General features: G+C 57.8%; 1 protein-coding gene across 4 annotated transcripts in view; it reads left to right on the top strand.

The window, feature by feature from the left end:
- The window catches only part of CACNB2 (calcium voltage-gated channel auxiliary subunit beta 2), a 290,686-nt gene that overhangs the window by 86,325 nt on the left and 183,021 nt on the right, over positions 1 to 21,340 (top strand). For 2 of the 4 annotated variants that reach the window (XM_058297894.1, XM_058297895.1), the window contains exon 1: positions 16,349 to 16,460. The exons of the other annotated variants lie outside the window; for them this stretch is intronic. In XM_058297894.1, the coding sequence (XP_058153877.1) occupies positions 16,376 to 16,460 (85 nt within the window). In that variant the 5' untranslated portion in view covers positions 16,349 to 16,375. Of the gene's footprint in view, positions 1 to 16,348; positions 16,461 to 21,340 lie in introns of those variants that run through there. 4 annotated transcript variants of the gene reach the window in all.

Here is a 21,340-nt window from a genome sequence, read left to right as displayed (position 1 = left end):
AATAAAGTGCTTCTGCGGCCTGACGATAAAAATGAATGGGGCAAGTACCTGTTCCTTATCCCGAAGCAGGCTGCTCTCCCCAGGCCCTCACCCCTCTGGAACGTGCACGCTTCCTGCTGCACCTGTCACCTCACAGCGTTCTTCTCAGGCCAGCCGGGATCCCCATGGCGCGGCCCGCCCTTCCCTGGCCACCCAGTTCCAGTGCGGCGGGTGCAGAATCCGAGCAGGTGGGCTCGTGCCGTCAGCGTAGGAAGGACCGTGCGTGCCGCATCGCCCCCCCCCAAGCATCTTTGCTTCCCTCCACCCAGCCCTCTGGAGAGAAAAGGGGCTATTCCCACAGCTTCTGCAGCTGTGGTTCCGTTTTTCTCCTCTCCTCTAGAGGAATGCCCCTGGAGCAGGAGCCTCTGCTCACCATGCGCCATCACCCCCGGCTCTTCGGGGCGCTCGCTCACACCCTGACCCTGTGGAGGCGCCTGGACTCTCAGGGCACCTGCCTGCCCAGGGTGTGGGGGGCCGTGCCCCAGGAAGCCCCTCCTGCGTCCCCGCCTCCTGGCGTTCTCCTCACTCCCTGGCCACGCGAATGCTGGCTCTTCTCCTGACGTCTCCATGGAGAGAGGCCCCGGGCACCTGCCTTCAGACCTCCCCTGGCCTTCCTTCCCGGGCGCCCTCATCACTGCTTGTGATTTCAAGACACCCCTCCAAGTTTATGTCTAGCTCAAGCCTCAGTCAACTCTGGACTCGCGTGCCACGTGGCCTGTTCGACTTCCCCACGTGGGGGTCCTGCAGTCCTCTCAAAATTTGTATCTCCCCAAGCCATTTTTGGTTTCTTCTCCAAGCCTGCTCCACCGAAGCATTCTCTTCTTTGTTAACAATGCCACCTTCCACGGCCACGCAGCCTCAAATCCCATAAACAGTGCCCATCCCTGAGTCCTTTCTCTCCAACCAACATCAGTCTAGAAATCCCTTCTGTCAGCTCCATCTCTAAAGTCTACCCAGACTCCTGCCCCTTCTCAGGATTTCCCCCTCAAGGCCTGAACCAAGCCCCTCTCTCTTCGCTGGCTCCTGGAGCAGTCTCAGAAATGATCTGCCTCCCCCCAGCCCCCTGCTTCACACCCCGGCACCCCCTTCTTTGAGCCTTCCAGGGGCATCCCCTCCCTGTTGGAGTAACACCCAGAGCCCCGGCAGTGGCCCGACGGCCGAAATGCCAGGCGCCCAGCCACTCCCTGACGGGGCGGCCCAGGTGCCTTCTTGCTGTTCTCCCGAGGGCAAGTTCATTTCCTCTGCAGGGCAGTCACCTGGACCTTCCCGCCCGCTGGTGGGCTACATGTCTCACTCTTGCTCTTTGCACAAAGCCCCGCTTTCCCAGAGTCATTCGCCGACCGCCTTCTATTCAGGGGAAGCCTGCTCTTCCTGCCCATGTCTTTACTCTCCAGGCTACTGAGCAAATGCAGTGCAGTGGGTTGTGCTCAACGACAGGCACTCATTGCCGCCCAGTTTTGAGGCTGGAGAATTCCAAATTCAAGACACCATCAAGCAATACTTTCTTTGGAAGCCTGGGGCTCTGGGGCCAGCAATGCCCATCCCTGGCTTCTCCATCACATGCGAGGCACAGGGCGGCCTCTCCTGCTGTCCCCTTCTCTTCCCGGTTCCACTGACGACCAGCTTCTGGCCTTCAGTAATAGGACTGAGCCTCATCCTGATCCAGCTGGATCCCGCCTTCCCTGGACCTCAGTTATGGGCTCACACCGCCGGAGTGGATTACGCCTGCCCACAGGCTTTCCTGGGGCACCTGCAGCTTCACACCACCACACCCGGGAGCCCGTAGCCATTGCTCTGCTGCATTTGCCTCCCTTGCATGTTCACTTTTCTTGTATTCCTGGTTCTGTCGTCTGCCTTCTCTGCTAGCAAGCAAGCTCCAGGGTAGCAGAAGTCCTGAGTTGTTCGCAGCTCTCTCTCCAGCGTCTGAAACTTGTCTGGAGCCATACAAGGTGCTCAAGAGATATTTGCTGAAGGAATGGAAAATTTAACCAATTCTTCTTTTCTGTTCAGCCAACAACTGAAGACAGGAACTAAGTCTTAGCTTAGGCTATTAACCCCGGTTTATTTTGCCTTTCCCCAGGCCTTATTCCTCAACATTTCAATCAGCTTTGCATTTCTCCCCTAATTTCCCAGTTTCATGTGGGCTAAGAGCATAATTTAAAATGGACCCAGCCGTAGAAAAGGTAGTTTGTTTTCAGACTTGAGCTTAGTAGAAAACAGAAATGCACTATAGAGTAGGGCAACTGGGAGAATGTTTCTGGAAATGTCCCAACAACTTCTTACAGTCTACATAAAATTTGGCTCTAAAGAATATTTTCTTGCTTTATTCCTAAGTGGAAAGTTTTGGATTGTGTGGCATTATCTAAAGGCTTGCTCGAGTGAATATGTATGAGGTCTTTGCTGTGCCCTTGGCTAACACCCATTAGGATGTCCAGTACATAGTAGGTCCCCAAAAACCTGTGGGATTGAGTGGGGTCCACCAAATCAGTCCTTTCATCCTCTTACAAAATTAACCTGGAAACCCTCAGTGTTATATTAGCATAAAGAGACTAGTAATGCATGCTTTTCTTTGATAAGGTAACCAAAAAGGCCATTAATACTATAAAATATAAAATAAATCCAAGGTGACATTAATGCCAGTGACATCTGCTTACTTTTAGAGCTCACTAAGTTAGCCTGAGCCTCTCTCCTGATACAGAGGTTCAGTCATTTTAATGTAATGCCATTTCTCCTACAGCACAGATACATACGTGTGCACATACATGCACATGTACATGCTTGCATGCGCTTTGCTCTCCCTTTTTCAGCTCCTGCCTATGTCTAATCCTTCAAATGCAGTCTTCTTGGTGTCTGAAAATTGACTAATTTAGTGACTTGCCACCAGGCAAGTTCGTGCTTGACTATTTTATACATCCTTCTAACTTACCTTGTCTTCTCAGGCTGGTGGCTGCACTACTAGTTTCTAAGCTCAGTTCATGTCCTTCCTCCTGAAGTTGTTTATTCTTATCAGCAAGCCATGATTATAGGAAAAACTCTTTTGCCTCTGGACACACTATAGATCTGCGATAACGTATCACCATTTGCAGGAGCCTCGTGTAGAGCCACAACCGAGGCCACTTGCTTTTCGGTTCATCATTGGTTTCGTCCACTTCCGTTTCCCCATGACTGCGTTGGGAAGATGCCTCCCAGAGTCCCTGTACCACTCAGCCCTGCGCATCAACTCCCTCCCAGGTCTGCTCTCATTCCCAGAGTGCCCCGGCGCCAAGCTACCTACCTCGCCTTCTTCCTCATGATGTCTTCCTTTCTATGAAATTTCTCTGTGGTAGGAGGTGTCTGGAGAGGCAATTTGCTTTCACTACAGCTGCACACTGGTGTCTGGGTGGCCTGCTCTAAGTGTTCTCGTCTTCCATGGTCTTTCCAGTTCAGAAACTGGTAAACCGTGTGGATCTGCACTGAACTCGCCCATGGACTTGATCTTAAGGTCCCTGCCTCCCCTGTTTATCAGAAGCTCATCAGTGAGAAGCACCATTCAGGCATCATTTGAAGGGCTCCGACTCTGTTCACTGGCTAACATTTGGGGGGCAAGGTGTCAGGGCACCCGTGCTTTGGAATCGGGGGAGCTGGTTTCACCTCCTATGTGAGCTGCTCACTAGCGCTGAGGCCTTGAATGAGTTGCTGGTTGTTTCTCGGTGGTAACTCAGGGGTAAAAGCTACCTTCCTGAGAGCAGTCAGGAGGGCTAAGGAGGGAGCGCGGGGCAGCGCTTCTCGGTGTCTGCTTTTTTATTTATTTATTTATTTTTAAAAATTACATTCAAAAAATATGAGGTCCCATTCAACCCCACCGCCCCCACGCCCCACTCCCCCCACAGCAACACTCTCTCCCATCATCGTGACACATCCATTGCACCTGGTAAGTACATCTCTGAGCATCACTGCACCCCATAGTCAATGGTCCACATCATAGCCCACACTCTCCCACGTTCCATCCAGTGGGCCCTGGGAGGATCTACAATGTCCCGTAATTGTCCGTGAAGCACCACCCAGGACAACTCCACGTCCCGAAAACGCCTCCACATCTCATCTCTTCCTCCCATTCCCCAAACCCAGCAGCCACCATGGCTACCCTTCCCACACCCATGCCACATTTTCTCTGTGGACATTGGATTGGTTGTGTCCATTGCACATCTATGTCAAGTGGGGGCTTAGATTCCACATGGATACTGGATGCACTCCTCCTGCTTTCAGTTGTAGACACTCTAGGCTCCATGGTGTGGTGGTTGACCTTCTTCAACTCGGTGTCTGCTTCTTGAGCGCGAGCTCTTCCCCCCCTGCCGCGCGTCTGTGCCGGGGGTCGGGGCGGCTGGGCAGGGGCGAGGGGTCTGCCCCCCCACCCATGCACGGCCCAGAGGTCATTTCTTGAATGTTGCTATGGCGTGAGGCTTCCTGCTTCCAGGAAGGTCAGTCTAAGAGACCTTGGTCTTTTGAGAACCCACTGTGGCGTTTCCCGTAGGACCTGTCTCAAGGGTGGTTTATTGCTTCACTCCGTGTTCCTTTCCCGGGACCTCCAAAGAGCTTAGTGTCTGCGGGTGCCAAGAGAGATGCGCTTCTGCACTCCTGGCTTATTTTAAGCACAGGGACAGTAAATTACGTCAATGACCAAGTTTCCCTTTTTGAGTTGCCTGCTAGAACGCTTAGAGTCAATTCTATGGCTCCAGTGTAGGAAGCCTATTGATTATTATGGGATACAGCGAAGCCTCTTTTCTGTATCTTATGTCCCCATCTTTGCACTTTTTTTTAGAAGGTACTGGGGAATGAACCTGGGACCTTGTACATGGGAAGCAGGTGCTCAACCAGTGAGCTACGTCCATACGCCTACTCTTTTTTTCCTTTTAATCCCTATTTTATTTCATGCTACTTAAAAAGTTACTTTGTAGCTTATTCTGGTAAATTGCTTTAAGTGATTCCTGAAACAAGGTGGGGGTAGATAAATAAAAATAAATAGATAAATGCATTTCTAATTAATTTAATGTGTGTAAGTGACTTAGAGCTTCTATATCAGAGATGTTTGGATTTTTATAAAATCCTTGTTACATCACATGAATTTTCTAGTTGACAGTATTTTAGACTTTGCAGAAAGAGAAAGGAAATAAATTGAGGGTGAGAATATTTTGCATAAAGATAAGAGTGATTTGGGGAGGGAGGAGAAGGGGAGCCACAGCCAGGCAGGCTGGCTCTGCTCAGGTGGGAGAACGCTGCTGAAGGGCTGGCGTAGCTATTTAGTTAGCAATTACGTACCCCCCCAGATGAGCTCGTGAAGTTACCTCTTACCTTTCCTAGACGGCAGAGTGAGGTGCTGAAGAAGAGCTGAGGAGAAGTCATGGCTCTGCCCGTCCCGGGCCCTCTGCTCACTTACTTCCCTGTGCCTCAGTTCCCTCCTTCATGACAGGCGTAGCAGCGGGACCCTGCGCTGGGCGCTCCGGAGACGCAAAGGCCACCTGCGTCAAGTGCCTAGAGCAGCACCTGGGCTCAGTGCTTGTCGGCAGCTCGTAGTCGTCTTCACCTGCCCCACTTGAGCCCACGGATCTTTAAAATGTTGCAAAGCGTAGATTTTTTTTTTTTTTAGGTTACTAAGATTGGACCCAGGACCTCATGCATGGGAAGCCGGTGCTCAATCACTGAGCTACATCCACTCCCCCAAGTGTCAATTTTTTAAAATAGATTTATTTATTTATTTCTCTCCCCTTCCCCCCCACCCCGGTTGTCTGTTCTCTGTGTCTATTTGCTGTGTCTTCTTTGTCTGCTTCTGTTGTCAGCGGCACGGGAATCCGCTTCTGTTGTCAGTGGCATGGGAATCTGTGTTTCTTTTTGTTGTGTCATCTTGCTGTGTCAGCTCTCCATGTGGGCAGCACCATTCCTGGGCAGGCTGCACTTTCTTTCGCGCTGGGCGGCTCTCCTTACGGGGCGCACTCCTTGCACATGGGGCTCCCCTACGTGGAGGACACCCCTGCATGGCACAGCATTCCCTGCGCACATCAGCACTGCGCATGGGCCAGCTCCACACGGGTCAAGGAGGCCTGGGGTTTGAACTGTGGACCTCCCATGTGGTAGACGGACGCCCTAACCACTGGGCCAAGTCCGCTTCCACCAAGTATCAATTTTGAAAATGAATCGACTAATAGGGTTTGTCAGATCATGGCATGGGGGAGGCTGATTGCCATCTTTTAGACCAGTAAGGACTGTAATTAAAATATGCAGGGGTCAAGGAATGCCACACCATCCCACCGTCTTTTGGGAGTACTTCATTGCAACTTGGTCTTTCCAAACAAACAGGAAATGAAAACAGCTGCGGTGCTGCACGTTCTGCTGTCACTGTCCCACACTGGGTCATGAAACGTTCCCTTACGCCTTGCCTTTTTCCACCCTAGAGGCTGAGGCTTCCTCTGCTGTACAAGCTGCATTTCCTTATAGTATGGTGAAGGCAAGGAACTGATCGAATGTATTCTTTGGAAAAACAGGTTGGCATAGAAAATTCTAACGTATGAGTGTGTGTTCTTGGGCTTTCTCCTCTCCTTCCTTGACCTCTCATCATGCAGAGGGTTTTGTCTTCTCCTACTCACAGGTTCCCAGCTACTAATCACTGCTCTGTCATTGCCCCCCACTCTGCACCTAAACCTGAAGCGGGGAGAGAGTGGCTGAAGATGCAGGACAAGAGAGAAAGTTCAGTTTGCTGGCTCACCTTGTTTGGAATCTGAGTCACCAGTGAAAGGGAGAAATGTAAAGAGAATAAAAAGGCGATGGGAATGAGATGACTTTACCCAATAAAAAGATGGGGGCCAGGAGCTGAGGGAGGGAGAGTCAGCCCCAGTGCCTGCGCGAGCTGTTTTTGACGTTTAGTTTGCGTTGGGAGGCGCGATGTGGGGCTGTCAGGCACCTCTGAGGTGCAAGAGAATTGGAGGAGGGGAAAGACTGGGGAGACAGGTGTTGTGGGATAAAGGATTCCTTGTTATGTTCTTTATAAGATACACAATTGAAGATTGGCATTCAATTTCAAGTTACTTCCACTTGCTGGATTGTGAGCCTTTCAGTATGACTGGGCTCTGAGGAACCTGAGATTTTTTTAGGGGTCCATGGCTTTCTCACTCCTTGAATTAGCATGGACTAAATCTATACCACAAAGTGTGTTTTAAACTTATCACCGAGGGCCAGTATATATTCCATGATTCCTATTCATTTTGGAAGTGTGACTTCTTGGCCTCCAGTTGCATGTGTTCTGTGGCCTGCAGTTATTTCCTTCCCTTCTGCTGCATGCTATATGCAGGTGGAGAATAAACACGCAGTGCCACTCTCATTCCCGAGAAGAAATGCTTGACTGTTGGTCTGAAAATAAAACCCAGTAGATCAAACGGGAACCCAGATACCTTGGTGAGACATAAAAGGCAACTAGAGAAAGAGGGAAGGTTTTAGGACTAGAAGTTGGGATAATATGGAAGTGGTACTTGGGGGTGGCTGGAAGTCCAGATGCAAGTGCCCAGACAGATTCTGTTGAGGGCCCTGGAGGAGAGAAGCAAGGATCAGAGCAAGGAGAGAAGCAAACTGGACATGACATGAAGTGAAGATTCATCGAGGACTGTGCTTCAGGAAAAGGTCCAGAATCGAGAGAATTTTGTTTCTTTTTCTGTTTCCTGTACGTGCAACTTATCACTTTTTATTTCCTAAGTGTCTTGTAGATTCGCCCACGTCTCTTGCCTTCCACCTCCACCACCTTCGTTCGTTATCGCCATCCGTTCCCTGGATAGTTCCTGCAGCTGCCTGGCTGGCCTCGCTGCCCCTCTGGCCATCTTCCAGCCCAGCTTCAGCCCCACTGCCAAGGGCTCAAGCAACCCAGCCTGGCCGCGCCCTGGACTGCACTGCTGGGGTCCCGGGGTAACACCCGGGGGGGTCCTCAGTGCTCTCGTGCCCCCACTCTCCCTCACTGCCCTCCAGTTGCTAGAACGGGTGGTTCTCTCCCACCACAAAGCCCTCGATGAAGCTCGTCCCTCTGTGAGGAGTGGGGCTCTGGCCCCCGCCCTGCCCCACCCCCCTCCGCTGGCCAATTCCTTCTCTCCCTTCAGATCTGGGCTCAGATCCCACTCCCTGGGGGAGCCTTTCCTGACGCCCCTAATTCTAGGACACGTCCTTCTGCTCTACGTGTTCACGGATATCCGAACTTTCTTCCAAAGAACCAATCAGTCTGTCCCACGTTCGCCTGCTTCTCTGATTTGTTCTGTCTTGCCCTGGACTTCAATCTCCCTGAAGTCAAGTCCGATGGATATTTTATTTGCCCTTTTATTATCGGGGCCCGGCAGAGACACGGGAAGTAGCACTCAGTTGATATCATTGACGGAACAGATGGACAGATGGACACTAAGGTACCCGTGAGCCCTGGGCTCTAAGTGGTTGCCATTAAAACAAGGTCGTCTGGTGGAAAAGTACAGTGAGTGTGGGGGGAGGGACACGCCTTCCCCGAAACCACGGCCATGGGAACCCTTCGCTGTGGGCTGCGAGGCTCACGCAGCGCCATGCCCGGCTTCCCGAGCTCTGAGCTTGCTTCTGTGTTTTGAGAGTTTTCTTCTCAAAGCAGGCACTTCACCCAGTGTTCAACAGACACTGTGGCCTTTATCACTCCTAACTTACAGTAATGAAGAAAGCAAACAGTAAATAAACCCATTCTCAGTCTTTAGGGGCCTGCCAGAAATAAATCTCCTTGACTTTTAAAATCCCTGGCAGTAGGATCATCTCCATATAGTTACAATTATTTTTAACTTGTTCCTTTTGTCATTTTATTTCTTGCTGTCCCCCTTTCATATTTTAATGTTGATACAGTTTGTATTTTAAGAAAATAGCTAATTTAGCATTCCTTAGGTTCGTGCTTTTGCTACATGAACCAAACAGCTCGTTCGAGTGGCTTTTTGTCTTATTTTTGAGCTGACAGACATTTATTACAGACAACTGCAGAAGCCCACAAGGTTCGCATTTCTTACTGGCCTTGGAATACGGGCCAGTTTTTAAAACCAAAGTTCCCTCTTTCTTCTGAAACAACCTCTTCCTATCTGAGGGCCTGGCAACTCCTCCGCCCCACGCCGAGTTCCCTGGGGCGCCCTGAGCGCACCTCCACCTGCCCACCCCGCAGGCCCGAGCCCCGCCCCACGGCCCCGAGCCCCGCCCCGCAGCCCCGAGCCCCGCCCCGCGGCTCCGAGCCCCGCCCCGCAGCCCTGAGCCCCGCCCCACAGCCCCCGAGCCCCGCCCCACAGCCCCCCGAGCCCCGCCCCACGGCCCTGAGCCCCGCCCCACGGCCCCGAGCCCCGCCCCGCAGCCCCGAGCCCCGCCCCGCGGCTCTGAGCCCCGCCCCGCAGCCCTGAGCCCCGCCCCACAGCCCCCGAGCCCCGCCCCACAGCCCCCCGAGCCCCGCCCCACGGCCCTGAGCCCCGCCCCACGGCCCTGAGCCCCGCCCCACGGCCCCGAGCCCCGCCCCGCGGCCCCGAGCCCCGCCCCGCGGCTCCGAGCCCCGCCCCGCGGCTCCGAGCCCCGCCCCGCAGCCCTGAGCCCTGCCCCACAGCCCCCGAGCCCCGCACCACGGCCCCGAGCCCCGCACCACGGCCCCGAGCCCCGCCCCGCAGCCCCCGAGCCCCGCCCCACGGCCCTGAGCCCTGCCCCACAGCCCCCGAGCCCCGCCCCACAGCCCCCCGAGCCCCGCCCCACGGCCCCGAGCCCCGCCCCACGGCCCCGAGCCCCGCCCCACGGCCCCGAGCCCCGCGCCGCAGCCTCGAGCCCCGCCCCGCAGCCCCCGAGCCCCGCACCACGGCCCCGAGCCCCGCACCACGGCCCCGAGCCCCGCCCCGCAGCCCCCGAGCCCCGCCCCACGGCCCTGAGCCCCGCACCACGGCCCCGAGCCCCGCACCACGGCCCCGAGCCCCGCCCCGCAGCCCCCGAGCCCCGCCCCACGGCCCTGAGCCCCGCCCCACGGCCCTGAGCCCCGCACCACGGCCCCGAGCCCCGCACCACGGCCCCGAGCCCCGCCCCGCAGCCCCCGAGCCCCGCCCCACGGCCCTGAGCCCCGCCCCACGGCCCTGAGCCCCGCCCCACGGCTCTGAGCCCCGCCCCACGGCTCTGAGCCCCGCGCCGCAGCCCTGAGCCCCGCCCCGCAGCCCCCGAGCCCCGCACCACGGCCCCGAGCCCCGCCCCACGGCCCTGAGCCCCGCCCCACGGCTCTGAGCCCCGCCCCACGGCTCTGAGCCCCGCGCCGCAGCCCTGAGCCCCGCCCCGCAGCCCCCGAGCCCCGCACCACGGCCCCGAGCCCCGCCCCGCAGCCCTGAGCCCCGCCCCATGGCTCCGAGCCCCGCCCCACAGCCCCCCGAGCCCCGCCCCACGGCCCTGAGCCCCGCCCCACGGCCCTGAGCCCCGCCCCACGGCCCCGAGCCCCGCCCCGCAGCCCTGAGCCCCGCCCCACAGCCCCCCGAGCCCCGCCCCGCAGCCCTGAGCCCCGCCCCACAGCCCTGCGCTCGGGCCCCACCCCCCGCCCGCAGCCCCGCGGGCCGGAAACGCCCTGAGAGGGTTGGACGCGGGCATTTCCGCTGGGGTCCCGTTGGCTAGGCCTGGTCACGTGGGCAGACCCCGTCGCAAGGGAGGCTGGGACCTGGGGCAGCCGCGTGGCCGCGGTCGAGGCGGTGGCGCGGAGGACCAGGGGTCCACCCCGCACCAGCAGCCGCCGCCCAGTGCTGGGCACACGCTCGGCTACCCTGAGGGCTTTCTGGGGGACCGTGGACGTCACCCCCGCGCACGGGCCTGCGTAAGCCTCCGCGAACGCAGCGTGTCCTGCAGGCATCCTCCTCTGCCCGTGTGGGGGCTGCCGCGCCGCGGGGCTTGCTCTGCAGTCTTTCTCCGATGCCATCCCGCCCAAGCCAGCCAGCCGCGCAGACGCGGCCTTGAAAATCCCCTCCCCGGCGAGAAGCGTCCTCCTCTTCACCCCAGGCTCAGGCAGTGCTCTCTGTCCTCTCTGCATCCCCAGGCCTAGGCGGTGCTCCCTGTCCTCTGCATCCCAGGCTCAGGCAGTGCTCTGTCCTCTCTGCATCCCAGGCTCAGGCGGTGCTCCCTGTCCTCTGCATCCCAGGCTCAGGCAGTGCTCCCTGTCCTCTGCATCCCAGGCTCAGGCAGTGCTCCCTGTCCCCTCTGCATCCCCAGGCCTAGGCGGTGCTCCCTGTCCTCTGCATCCCAGGCTCAGGCAGTGCTCCCTGTCCCCTCTGCATCCCCCGGCCTAGGCGGTGCTCCCTGTCCTCTCTGCATCCCAGGCTCAGGCGGTGCTCCCTGTCCTCTCTGCATCCCAGGCTCAGGCGGTGCTCCCTGTCCTCTCTGCATCCCAGGCTCAGGCGGTGCTCCCTGTCCTCTGCATCCCAGGCTCAGGCGGTGCTCCCTGTCCTCTGCATCCCAGGCTCAGGCGGTGCTCCCTGTGCTCTCTGCATCCCAGGCTCAGGCGGTGCTCCCTGTCCTCTGCATCCCAGGCTCAGGCTGTGCTCCCTGTCCTCTGCATCCCAGGCTCAGGCGGTGCTCCCTGTGCTCTCTGCATCCCAGGCTCAGGCAGTGCTCTGTCCTCTCTGCATCCCAGGCTCAGGCAGTGCTCTCTGTCCTCTGCATCCCCAGGCCTAGGCGGTGCTCCCTGTCCTGTCTGCATCCCAGGCTCAGGCAGTGCTCCCTGTCCTCTCTGCATCCCAGGCTCAGGCGGTGCTCCCTGTCCTCTGCATCCCAGGCTCAGGCAGTGCTCCCTGTCCTGTCTGCATCCCAGGCTCAGGCAGTGCTCCCCGTCCTGTTTGCATCCCAGGCTCAGGCGGTGCTCCCTGTCCTCTGCATCCCAGGCTCAGGCGGTGCTCCCTGTCCTCTGCATCCCAGGCTCAGGCGGTGCTCCCTGTGCTCTCTGCATCCCAGGCTCAGGCAGTGCTCCCTGTCCTGTCTGCATCCCAGGCTCAGGCAGTGCTCCCTGTCCTCTCTGCATCCCAGGCTCAGGCGGTGCTCCCTGTCCTCTGCATCCCAGGCTCAGGCGGTGCTCCCTGTCCTGTTTGCATCCCAGGCTCAGGCAGTGCTCCCCGTCCTGTTTGCATCCCAGGCTCAGGCAGTGCTCCCTGTCCTGTCTGCATCCCAGGCTCAGGCAGTGCTCCCTGTCCTCTCTGCATCCCAGGCTCAGGTGGTGCTCCCTCCCCTTCTCTGCATACCTGGGCTCAGGCTGTGCTCCCTTCCCTCCTCTGTGTTCCCCTGCTGCTCCTCATCCTCCTCTGCATCCCAGGCTCAGGTGGTGCTCCCTGTTCTCTACTGCATCTGAGCACCTGAGGGCTTTCATGTGAATAGACAGTGCTTTTCTCAGGCCACATCCTCGACACCAGGCGGCGCCCAGCAAATAGAAGGTGCAGGGCAGATGTTCACCAGTCAAATCAGTTAGCTCTTGACACACTTTCAAGGATTCTGGAATTGTCAGTGGGTGGGTGGGAATTGGGGAATCCCCCACCCCCACCCCAGTGGGAAATGACGTCATGGTGATAGAAAGTCAAGTCAATTCCAAGTCAAACGCACAATCACTGAAGAGATCATTTCCTGGTGTTTTCTTCTTATTCCAACTTTGAATTATTTTTTTCTCATTTTTTTATGAGAAGTTGTAGGTTTACAGAAAAATCATGCAGAGAGTTTAGAGTTCCCATGTGAGGGAGGTATATGGGAACTCTATGCAAATTAATTTTCATTCCTCATTTCTCTTTGGTTATTCTAGTAAATGTGGGTGTGGAGGTGGTTAAGATCCTTAAGAGAAAGATCATATTGGAATACGTTCTCCTGCTGCTTGCTGTATTTCCCATGCAAGGTTAATTAAAAAATCAAATTGAAATCCAACCTACAAGAAATATACATTCGAATGGTACAGAAAATATTTTCTCCCATGATTCTTTTTTGTTTGTTTGTTATATTTTATTTTATTTTTATTATAAAATGTCTTTTTTTAAAAAAGATACATAGATCACAGAAAATGTTACATTAAAAAATATAAGAGGTTCCCACATAGGCCACACCCTACCCCCCACTCCTTACATCAACAACCTCTAAAACTTCATAGGTCAACTTATGGAATTGGGAAATTTTTTTTTTATTACAGATTTCTGATTTAATCATACAGGTAACCTTGTTTTCCATTTTTGTTTTTTGTTTCCTTTTTGGGGCTTTGTATGCCTGCAGGGCTCGTTAGTAGATGATAAAGTTATGGAATTTCCACAACGTTGCTTTAAATTGTATAGATTACTGTGGTTTATATGACTGATGGCACACACTTAACCATTTGGGGCCTAAATTACTTTACCTGTCAGATAAAAGGGTTAAACTGAGACAGGGTTTTTGTCAGTCTCCTGGTCTAAGAACAATCACATAGAATTGTTACTTTAAATCATAGGTTTTAGGAAAACAGTGGTCAAGCATTGCGAATTAATAAACTCCCATTTCCCTTGGGTCCCAGAGCATGCTGGGGCAGCCTCAGCGGGTGTCCGCTGCGGTCCTGACATGAAATGGTTCATGGCTTAGTTACTGTGTGACAGTAGTAGATGGGTGACTTGGCCACAGGCACCCCCAAAGGGGCCACTGCTTATTAGAACGGAAGAGAGCGCACCAGTTCATCTGTTCATCCCAGACGCCTCCAGGGGCTGCTCTGCCAGTGGGATGTGTCCAGCCCTGGAGGAGGGGGTTCTGACCCCTGGGGGAGGCTGGGAGTGGAGGGGGGTTCTGACCCCTGGGGGTGGCTGGGGGTGGAGGGGGGTTCTGACCCCTGGGGGTGGCTGGGGGTGGAGGGGGGTTCTGACCCCTGGGGGTGGCTGTCACTGGAGGGGGGTTCTGATCCCTGGGGGAGGCTGTCACTGGAGGGGGGTTCTGACCCCTGGGGGACGCTGGGGGTGGAGGGGGGTTCTGAACCTGGGGGAGGCTGGGGTGAGGGGGGTTCTGACCCCTGGGGGTGGCTGTGGGTGGAGGGGGGTTCTGACCACTGGGGGTGGCTGTCACCGGAGGGGGGTTCTGACCCCTGGGGGAGGCTGGGGGTGGGGTGGGATTCTGACCCCTGGGGGAGGCTGGGGGTGGGGTGGGGTTCTGACCCCTGGGGGAGGCTGGGGGTGGAGGGGGGTTCTGACCTCTGGCGGTGGCTGGGGGTGGAGGGGGGTTCTGACCCCTAGGGGAGGCTGGGGGTGGGGGGGTTCTGACCCCTGGGGGAGGCTGGGGGTGGAGGGGGGTTCTGACCCCTGGGGGTGGCTGTCACTGGAGGGGGGTTCTGACCCCTGGCGATGGCTGGGGGTGGAGGGGGGTTCTGACCCCTGGCGGTGGCTGGGGGTGGAGGGGGGTTCTGACCCCTGGGAGTGGCTGGGGGTGGAGGGGGGTTCTGACCCCTGGGGGAGGCTGGGGGTGGGGTGGGGTTCTGACCCCTGGGAGTGGCTGTGGGTGGAGGGGGGTTCTGACCCCTGGGGGTGGCTGGGAGTGGAGGGGGGTTCTGACCCCTGGGGGTGGCTGTGGGTGGAGGGGGTTTCTGACCCCTGGAGGTGGCTGGGGGTGGGGTGGGGTTCTGACCCCTGGGGGTGGCTGTGGGTGGAGGGGGGTTCTGACCCCTGGGGGTGGCTGTGGGTGGAGGGGGTTTCTGACCCCTGGAGGTGGCTGGGGGTGGGGTGGGGTTCTGACCCCTGGGGGAGGTTGGGGGTGGAGGGGGGTTCTGACCCCTGGGGGTGGCTGTGGGTGGAGGGGGTTTCTGACCCCTGGAGGTGGCTGGGGGTGGGGTGGGGTTCTGACCCCTGGGGGTGGCTGTGGGTGGAGGGGGGTTCTGACCCCTGGGGGAGGCTGGGGGTAGAGGGGGGTTCTGACCCCTGGGGGAGGCTGTCACTGGAGGGGGGTTCTGACCCCTGGGGGAGGCTGTCACTGGAGGGGGGTTCTGACCCCTGGGGGAGGCTGGGAGTGGAGGGGGGTTCTGACCCCTGGGGGTGGCTGGGTGGAGGGGGGTTCTGACCCCTGGGGGAGGCTGTCACTGGAGGGGGGTTCTGACCCCTGGGGGAGGCTGTCACTGGAGGGAGGTTCTGATCCCTGGGGGAGGCTGGGAGTAGAGGGGGGTTCTGACCCCTGGGGGAGGCTGGGGGTGGAGGGTGGTTCTGACCCCTGGGGGTGGCTGGGGGTGGAGGGGGGTTCTGACCCCTGGGGGTGGCTGGGGGTGGAGGGTGGTTCTGACCCCTGGGGGTGGCTGGGGGTGGAGGGGGGTTCTGACCCCTGGGGGTGGCTGTCACCGGAGGGGGGTTCTGACCCCTGGGGGAGGCTGGGGGTGGAGGGGGGTTCTGACCCTGGGGGAGGCTGGGGGTGGAGGGGGGTTCTGACCCCTGGGGGTGGCTGTCACTGGAGGGGGGTTCTGACCCTGGGGGAGGCTGGGGGTGGCTGGGGGTGGAGGGGGGTTCTGACCCCTGGGGGAGGCTGGGGGTGGAGGGGGGTTCTGACCCCTGGGGGAGGCTGGGGGGGGGGTTCTGACCCTGGGGGTGGCTGGGGGTGGGGGGGCGTCTGATCAGTCTCGGGGGTGGCTGTGGCTGCAGGGGAGGCGGCTCCGATCCCCGCCGCGCTGGAGGAGCTGCCCCCGCAGCCTGCTTGGAGAGCCCTTCGTGGCTTCTGTCCTGTGGGGAGCACGCCCTGGCGATGCGCCCCGCCGTTAGGCTCCTTGCACGCCGCGCGTGGAGAGCCAGGGCTTGGCAGGCGGCAGGAGCCCGCGGCGCCGCAGTGGCCGAGCGGGCAGGTGGTCCGGCCGCCCGCGTCCTGCCCGCAGAGCTCGGGAGGCCCGGGCCGCGCGTCTGGCCGCGGGGCTGCGGCCCTAGGACCCCAGGCGAGGGGCGCGAGGGCCGGCGGGCGAGCAGACCTGCCGGGAGCCGCAGCGGGGCCGCCGAGCCCGCGGCGCGCGGCCGGGCAGGGGCGCAGAGCGCGGGGCCGCCGCGTCCGCGCGGGGCAGGGGCGGCGGCGCGGGCAGGGCCGGGGCGCCGGGGCTCGCACCCCCGGCCGCGCGCGGCGGAGACGGCGAGGAGCCCCGCGGCGGGCAGGCATGGCTGCGGGGGCGCAGGGGCGCGGAGGCTGCGCGGCGGCGACGCGGTGAACGCCCCCTCCCCGAGGAAGAGCTCACGCCCGGAGCGCAGAGGCGAGGAGGGGAGCAAAGTTTGCGCCTGCCCGCAGGGACCGCCGGCCTGTGACCGCGGCCGCCCGCCCAGGCCGCGCCCGGGGCCGGCGCCTGCCTCTCAGCGGGGCCGGGAAGGCGGCGCGATGGCCGGGGGCTGCGATGGGAAGACCGGCTGACGGCGTCCCGCTCCCTCTCCATGCGGTGCTGTGGGCTGGTGCATCGGAGGCGAGTCCGCGTGTCCTACGTAAGTCCCCCGGGCTGCCCTTGGGCCCCTGCCCAGGCTCGCGGGCCTGTGCCCGGCACCTGCCCGCCTCCCCCGCGCTGCCGGGCGGACCCCAGACCCCCGGGGCCCGCGGGTTTTCCGGGAATGCTTTCCTGTCCCTTTGCTGAGGCTGGAAATACCCTGCAGGGGGTGGCTCAGGCAGCCCGTGTCCAGGACCTGTAGCAGGGCCGGCGGGTGGCCCTCCCGCCTCACCTGACCTGTCTGCCCGTGTGAATGGTGGCGTGCAACATCTTTTCTCGGGAGGAATAACGCGGAGAGTGTCCAAGGAAAGCCGGCCCCGGGCGACCGTTCAGTCCTGCTTGGAGCAGTCTCAGGGAAGGGAGGCTGAGAACCGCTGGCCGCGGGGCCCTGCTGCTGCAGGAAGCCTCCGCGCCTGCCCCGGGAAGACAGACACAGCCATCATCGCACACATCTGTCGGGTTTGGCAAAATGGCTGTCTGAATATTAAATTCTACAGGGAAGGCTGACACCCTGCTTAGAATGATGGGCTGCTAATTGGAGGGAGCCGTGCAGGGTGCTGCCGGCAGCTCCCAGAGGTGCAGGTGCATCTCCCCCTGCAGTCGCTCTGTTTCCAGGCAAGCGGGGACAGGCAGGCTTCCCCTGGCCAAACTGCAGTGCCCATGGCCTGGCCTGGCCTGGCCGGAGGTCCCTGCTGCAAAGCGCATGGAAAATCCACTAAGAAGGCTGAGGAGTAGATGAAAGAAACCTGCGACCTTAGGTCTATGTGAGAGAGGCTTCCTGATCGCCAAGGTCAAAATCAGATATGATCTAAGCTATAAAGTTTGAGGCCACGGGGGCGGGAGGTGGGGAGGGGCTCACTGCCTGCCGAGCAAATCTTAACAGTCATGTCCACTTTTATTAAATAATCGAAAGCCTCACAAGCCCCTCTTTGGTTTAAAGAGGTTTGTAATTGTGTGTTCAGTGCCATTTGCCTTTTGGGTGCAACAGTTGACATCTCAGGAAGAAATGCAGTTGTGAGGGAGCATCTTAAAGACATTGCAGGGACAGGCGATTTTTCCCGCAGAAGAGTTAGCTGCTTTTTAATGAGGTTTGGGAATAAGTGTTACAGGGTTTTTTAGTGTAAAAGGTATCTAAGATTAAAATTAAAAATAATCCAAATTTAAAAATCTGTATTCTTAATAGAATGATAAAGGCTGAGAATGTCATAGGTTTATGCATTTCTGTTTATTCTCCAATGAATTAGAAGGAAAATCTATGATTATGTAGCTATTAAATAGAGGAATTCAGAAATAAGGCCTCAAAACAATCATTCTTCCCTGACTCATTTCTGTCCTTTTCCTGACACTGAATGTGTAAATCCGTTGGCGTCTTGACTAGAGGGAATGGAGTTTTGGTTCCTCTGCTGATTCTCAAACTTGTTATCCTGTGTTTTTGTTAAGGAACCACAAATATATGACAAAATATATTTTGACGATAAAAGAGATCCATACCCCCGGGTCACTGGAAAGGAATCATCTCCACCCTAGAGCATTTATCTCTCGGGGACTCTAACCCGTTACCCACATGCTGTGCTGGCTTCTTGAATGGTTCGATGCATGGACTGCAGGTTTGCTTACAGACGGCCGGCCCGAGGCCAAGCGATAGGTATGTTAGACCTGGGACACGTTCTGCTTCCTTGGAGGACGCGAGCCTGCTGCACATTTACCTGTCGTGCAGGTGCGGCAGGTGGCTCACATAGTCCAGGGCACAGGAGGGCAGAGGCCTCTTGCCGGCTGAGGGGTGGAGACCCTGGCCTCCTCCAGCACGAGCCCCGGCCAGAGCCGGGGCGGGAAGGTGGGAGTCAGGTCCACAGCCCCGGCGCCCAGGGCTCGGCGCGCCTTCCCAGGTGACGGCTGTCCTCTGGATCCTCCTGCTCTAACCTTGCCGCTCAGGGCTATCAGAAGGGCACGGCGTGGGCAGGGGCCGCATCCGGTCTCTGGCTCTGCCTCCGGGGCTGGCACCCCCCTCGTCCCCTCCCCTGGCGGGTTCAGTGCTCCCTCCGTGCTCACACACTGCTCGGTGAGCGGGGCCCCCTCTCCAGCTGCAGCCCCTCTCTTTCTCAGAAGCCTCTTTTGGGCATTATTTATTTTTGAGCTCTAGTCTTCATTATTTTATTTACACCAAACCCTCGCTGTTTCAGAACCCAGCTCTGCAACTCAGAAGTAATTACTGTTTTTACCTAAACTGTTTTACTCTTTCATTTTATTAAATGATGTGAACATCTGTCAGCTGATAAACAGTCCTGAATTTAAAACGATATAAAACGCGGCCCTCGGCGCCTGCATTTCTGCACATCCTCAGCTGCTGACGTCTGCGAGCCGTGGGGGCGCGTGGCTCTGCCTGGAACTGAGCTCTGAAGTGGGTCCTGCGGGGAGGTCGGGTCCTAATTGTTGAGCTTAGCAAACGTGCTCCAGCGGACAAACCTGCGCCAACAGCACCCAAACCCAGAAGCGCGCGTTCTCAGCGTCCTTCTCCGCCCCTCGGTGCCTCCCGCCTCCGCTACCCCCGCCCTCCCTGCTTCTGGATTTTCTAAACATGAACTTACACGGCATATACACCTTTTAACCCAGCTTGTCACGCATCGCCGCCTTTACGGCTGGACGAGGGTGGTCGCGTGTGCCGGGCTCACGCCCAAGGCCCCGGTCGTCTGCGCTGCGTCGGTACCAGACCTGCAGTACCCCCACCCCACTGGCGATGGGCATGTGGGCAGCGCCCGGTGTGGGCGGCTCTCCCAGGCCGCCGTGAAGGTGGCTGGCAGGTCACTTTGGGAAGGTCTCCGGATGCGTTTCTGCTGGACGTAAGTCTAGAAATGAAACGGCCGGCCGGAGGGTGAGCATCCGCTCCCCAAGTGACCGCTAATGGTGCTCGGGGCCAGGGGCCAGGCCACGTGCTCCCCAGCAGGGCCTGGACACTGCCGGCCGCCGTGTGCCTGGGGCTCGTGGCGTGCATCCTGTGGTGAGCGCAGGCAGCCCCTTTTGTGTCTTTGTCGGGCATTTGGAGAGTCTCTTCTGCGAGACACCTGCTCAAGGTGTGTTGCCTCTTTTTCTGTTAGGTTATCCGTCTTTGGGGACTTTGTCCAAAAAGGAACGAGGAGAAACATGCTGAGGCTTGGCGCGGTCATAAAATGGTCAGACACGACGTGGTGTCCACCCACAAGGGTAGGGTTAGGCTTGGGTTGAATCCTGGTGTCTGCGCTGATTTCCTGGGGAGGGGGCTGCTTCTGTGCCTCAGTTTTCTCGTCTCTATAATCGGGATAATGGTAAGATCTTGAAGGTTTATTCTGAGAGTGAAATGAAATGGTCGGGCTTGAGGCCTGATAACAGCTGTGCTTCAGACACTGCTAGCTGCTGTCCCCAGCCGGAGGGGCTGCAGTAGGGGGGGACGGTGGGTGGGGGGCAGAGGACAGCTGGGACATACCCAGAGGGGCTGCAGTAGAGGGTGGGGGAGTGGGGGGCAGAGAGCAGCTGTGACGGATCCGAGGGGCTGCAGTAGGGGTACGGAGGGGATGGGAGTGGAGGTTGAGAGAGGCCCTCGGCCAGCTTGGGTGTGGCCTTGATAGTTCTGGTAGGATCTGGAGACCCAGCTGGAGGTGGCCGGTGGCCTCGTCCAGGCCCCACTACCCTCCATCAGAGCGCCCCTTCCCGGCTGTGGTCGCTCCTGAACTTTCAGGGCGTTCAGTGCGTGATGTCACAATTGGCCTCGCTCTGGTGTGCAGCGCAGCTCCCGAGCCGGGCGGCTCCAGGTAAACCTGCGCTGCCTCGGGACTCTCACGCCCGCCGCGTCGCCCTTAGCGTTTGTCAAGTGCCCTTACGCCTGGCGTTTCATTTGACCTTGAAGCAGCCTTTGCGATTCGGCAAGGGCAGTGTTGATTTCCTTTTTTATGGGTGAGAGAACTTCCCGCCGGAGGTCACTGTGCTTCCAAAGGGCCCAGCCCGCTGGGAACCGGGATTTACTCTTATTCCAAGGACAGGGCTCACTTGTCCTGTATGGAATGCATTTCTAAGTTTAAGTAATTGGATTACCATTAGAGTTCATCATAACTAACCTTTGGTAGCGCTTCCAAGTATAAAACTTAGTTATGGTTGGACTTGAGAAGGGCCAAGAGCAGGTACCAGAGCTCTCTGACTGGTAGGACTGGAGGATGTATTTTTGTATTACAAGTTCTCTTTTGCAATTCTTTTTCCAAGTTTTCAGAACTGTCCTGGTAATTAGAATAAGTTTAAACAATGCATGGATTGACTATCTATGTCTTGGCAATAACTTTTTCCTGTAAATGATTTCTTAGAGAGTTTTTGGTAGCATCAGTTCTGCTTCGGGACAAATGCAGGTTCATATGTTTTGCCCCCAAGCATTAGAGAAGTTGTAGGTTTACAGAAAAATCATGCATAAAGTACAGAGTCCCCATATACCCCCATCAAGTACAGGATCCCTATATACCCCATTATTAATGTTTTGCCTTAGTGTTAGCACTGTTATAACTGAGGAGAGAATACTATGAGAATTGTGCCCCTAAGTATAGTCCGAGGTTCAGCGGCGCTAACGGTGTCTCCGATGCTGTGCTGCCGTCACCTCCGCCAGGGCCGCATGCTCTGTCACCCAGCAGGACGCCTGCACCTGCACCCACCAGGCGTTGCGGTGGGCCTGGAGCCTGCCGGTGTTTGGCGCGTGTGTCGTGCACCTTACGTCCCGTGGAGCTTTCCCGGATGCGTCCTCAGGTGCCCTGTGAGGGTGAGGCTGGCTTCTAGAATCTGCATCTTTTAAGTCAAATCATGTAGGTATTTTTGGCAGGATATCTCAGCTTGAGCTAGAGGGCTGGCTTCAGATGTGAGCCTGCAAATGTT

The sequence above is a fragment of the Dasypus novemcinctus genome, chromosome 5 (assembly GCF_030445035.2).
Source record: "Dasypus novemcinctus isolate mDasNov1 chromosome 5, mDasNov1.1.hap2, whole genome shotgun sequence".
Taxonomy (NCBI): Eukaryota; Metazoa; Chordata; class Mammalia; order Cingulata; family Dasypodidae; genus Dasypus; species Dasypus novemcinctus.
The sequence above is the reverse complement of the archived record's forward strand: the minus strand, read 5'-3'. Positions and strand labels throughout refer to the sequence as shown.